This window comes from Mandrillus leucophaeus, unplaced genomic scaffold (genome assembly GCF_000951045.1).
Source record: "Mandrillus leucophaeus isolate KB7577 unplaced genomic scaffold, Mleu.le_1.0 Scaffold70, whole genome shotgun sequence".
Taxonomy (NCBI): Eukaryota; Metazoa; Chordata; class Mammalia; order Primates; family Cercopithecidae; genus Mandrillus; species Mandrillus leucophaeus.
This window is the reverse complement of record NW_012107586.1, coordinates 3,644,783-3,647,218: the sequence shown is the minus strand read 5'-3', so window position 1 is coordinate 3,647,218 and position 2,436 is coordinate 3,644,783. Positions and strand designations below refer to the sequence as shown.

The following is a 2,436-nucleotide window of genomic DNA, read 5'->3' as shown; positions in this document are numbered from 1 at the left end:
CTCGAGTCTACTTTGCAGTTTTCACCTATGGCTCTCAACTCAAAACAATCTTCCCTCTTGGATGGAGATGATCCTTTCCCTTTCAGCCAACCTTTCAGTCAATGTACATAAAGAAGAGAAAGTCCCCAAGTTTCCTGATGAATCAGAAAAACATCTATAATTAGAATCCAAGAACCCAGGACTCAGACTCTTAAGGCTCTACCCATATTTAGGCAGTGGCTAGTGACAGGGACTATTTTGTATTTGCATATCAAAGATATGCAAGACACCTCACCCTATAAATACCTAGCTATACCCTTCTCACCGAGGTGCAGGTGGCGCCTCTCCAGTCTCTGACTCAACCCAGCTGCTCTTCATTTCTGAGCCTAAGATCCCGGCCAGGAGGCTTGATTCCTGAGGAGTGGCCCCGAGTCTGGGCAGAGGGGCTGTGCCAGGAGCCACCTTGCTGGTCTTGTCCTCTTGCTCAAGGGCAGGTCCTGTGTTCTGAGGTTTCTATGGGAGGTAGGGGGCAATACTGGATCAGAGCTATTTGGTTGCCATAGGACAATATGAATGCTATTTATGGCCCTTCTCCAACCCTAGAAAGTCACCCTCCTCCTCTAACTCCCCAGTCACTAGCCTGGTCATTTCACATATTTTCGTCTGCCCTACACACCTTCTGCATGGCCTCCTCAGCCATGCGTTTATAGGCCTGAGTCAAGATGCGAGACTGATTACCCTTGGGGGCCAATCGATGGGCCTGTTCGTCCTTTAGGACCTGAAGTTCTGGGGGTAGGCGGCTGGTGAATGGAGTCCCCAAATCTGGACCTGCTGGCTCGGTTATTACTGCAGGGAGGGAAGAGGAGGAAGACATGATCATGGGGGCCGTAGTCCCTATGTCCACTTGGCCAGGGACAACTTCAGTGTCTCCAGGCTTCTGTGGAAGAAGATTATTTTGAAAAAGTGACAGAGAGAGAGTGGGGTTGCAAGGGAAGTGGCAAAGGTTAGGCAAAGGGCTAGGAAGAAAGTTCAACCTGGTGGAGGACAGAGGATATGTTAGATCTAGATGGTCAGGGAAGGGAAAGGGAAGTAGTCTGGAGGAAGTACTGGGAAGTACAAGAGCCCTGGGAACCCTGACAACTCACTGGTGACACGACCAGCAATAAAGGGGTGATGTAAGAGGTCTGGCCAGGACAGTCGCTGCCGGGGGTCTTTGGTGAGCAGTCCCTGCAGGAAGTTCTACAGAGAGAAAAAATAGTCCATCAGTCATTCTTTCCCTTCCCTTAAGTCTCTCTCTAACTTAGCAGCAGAACTGGCAAACCAAGAATCCCATATCCATTCTCACAGCAGATGAGCTGCTCTTGATCATGCCCTCTGAAAACTTTGTTCAGGTCCCATTTTCCTGGCCGAAATCATGGACAGACCACTGTTTCACCTCCTAGGGACAGGACCCTAAATCCTGCTCACAGACATTTTGTAACCCCAGAAGTAAAAACAAATTTTCATGCACCAACTTTGTAAAGAAGGGAGAAAAAACACTGGGAGAAAGAGATGTCACCTTCATAATGATCTTCACACAGCAAACGTTCAAAGAACTCCCAAACTATTCACGCTGCCCTCCCTTTGACGATGGTTTGTTTGTGGCTGGGTAGGAACAGATGCATTTTTGGTAAAAAGCACACTCACACGCACAAGTAATTGTGTGAAGGTGTGTTTGGGAGTACTTAAAAACAGAAATCTTTTTGCAAGTCTTCAGAGGTGGAGAGATAGGGAGACAGTCTCTGAAAAGGATATACCATAACAGAAATCTTTGGGGAAATCCTCAACTGGGCCTCAAATAGGAACAGAGGTACTAGTAGATTATGATCACTGTTCTAAAACAAAGTGATCTGTATAACTATGGATCTTGCTGGAGATACCTGCATATCTGCCCATAGGGAGAATAAATATCCTATGCACACCTCCTCCACTTAAGGTTCCTTCATTTAGATTATTCTTGACAATTATTTGGGCCCCCTCAACTCAACAGGGGAGGAATTTGTTGTTCCTTTTCATCTCAGATAAAGCAAAGCTGTAATGAGGTTTCACTCTGGCAGAAGACTGCATTTAAATTCCATTGAAGATCTATAATCTTGCCCCACATAAAATAAAAGAAGGTTGGGTGCAGTGGCTCATGCCTGTAATCCTAACTCTTTACAAATTGAGATAGGAAGATTGCTTGAGGCCAGACGTTTGAGACAAGCCTGGGCAACATGGTGAGACCCTGTCTCTAAAAAAATTTTTTTTAATTTAATTAATTAAAAAAGAAATAGAGGCCAGGCACAATGGCTCACGCCTGTAATCCCAGCACTTTAGGAGGCCAAGGTGGGCGGATCATGAGGTCGGGAGATTGAGACCATCCTGGCTAACATGGTGAAATCCCGTCTCTACTAAAAATTACAAAAAATTAGCCGGGTG

General features: G+C 46.1%; 1 protein-coding gene across 2 annotated transcripts in view; it reads right to left on the bottom strand.

The window, feature by feature from the left end:
- STK36 (serine/threonine kinase 36) overlaps positions 1-2,436 on the bottom strand; it is a 38,346-nt gene that overhangs the window by 29,931 nt on the left and 5,979 nt on the right. For both annotated transcript variants that reach the window (XM_011964601.1, XM_011964602.1), the window contains exons 7-8: positions 1,125-1,218; positions 656-825 (exon numbers count right to left, since the gene is read on the bottom strand). In XM_011964601.1, coding sequence (XP_011819991.1) covers positions 656-825; positions 1,125-1,218 — 264 coding nt within the window. The remainder of the gene's footprint in view (positions 1-655; positions 826-1,124; positions 1,219-2,436) is intronic.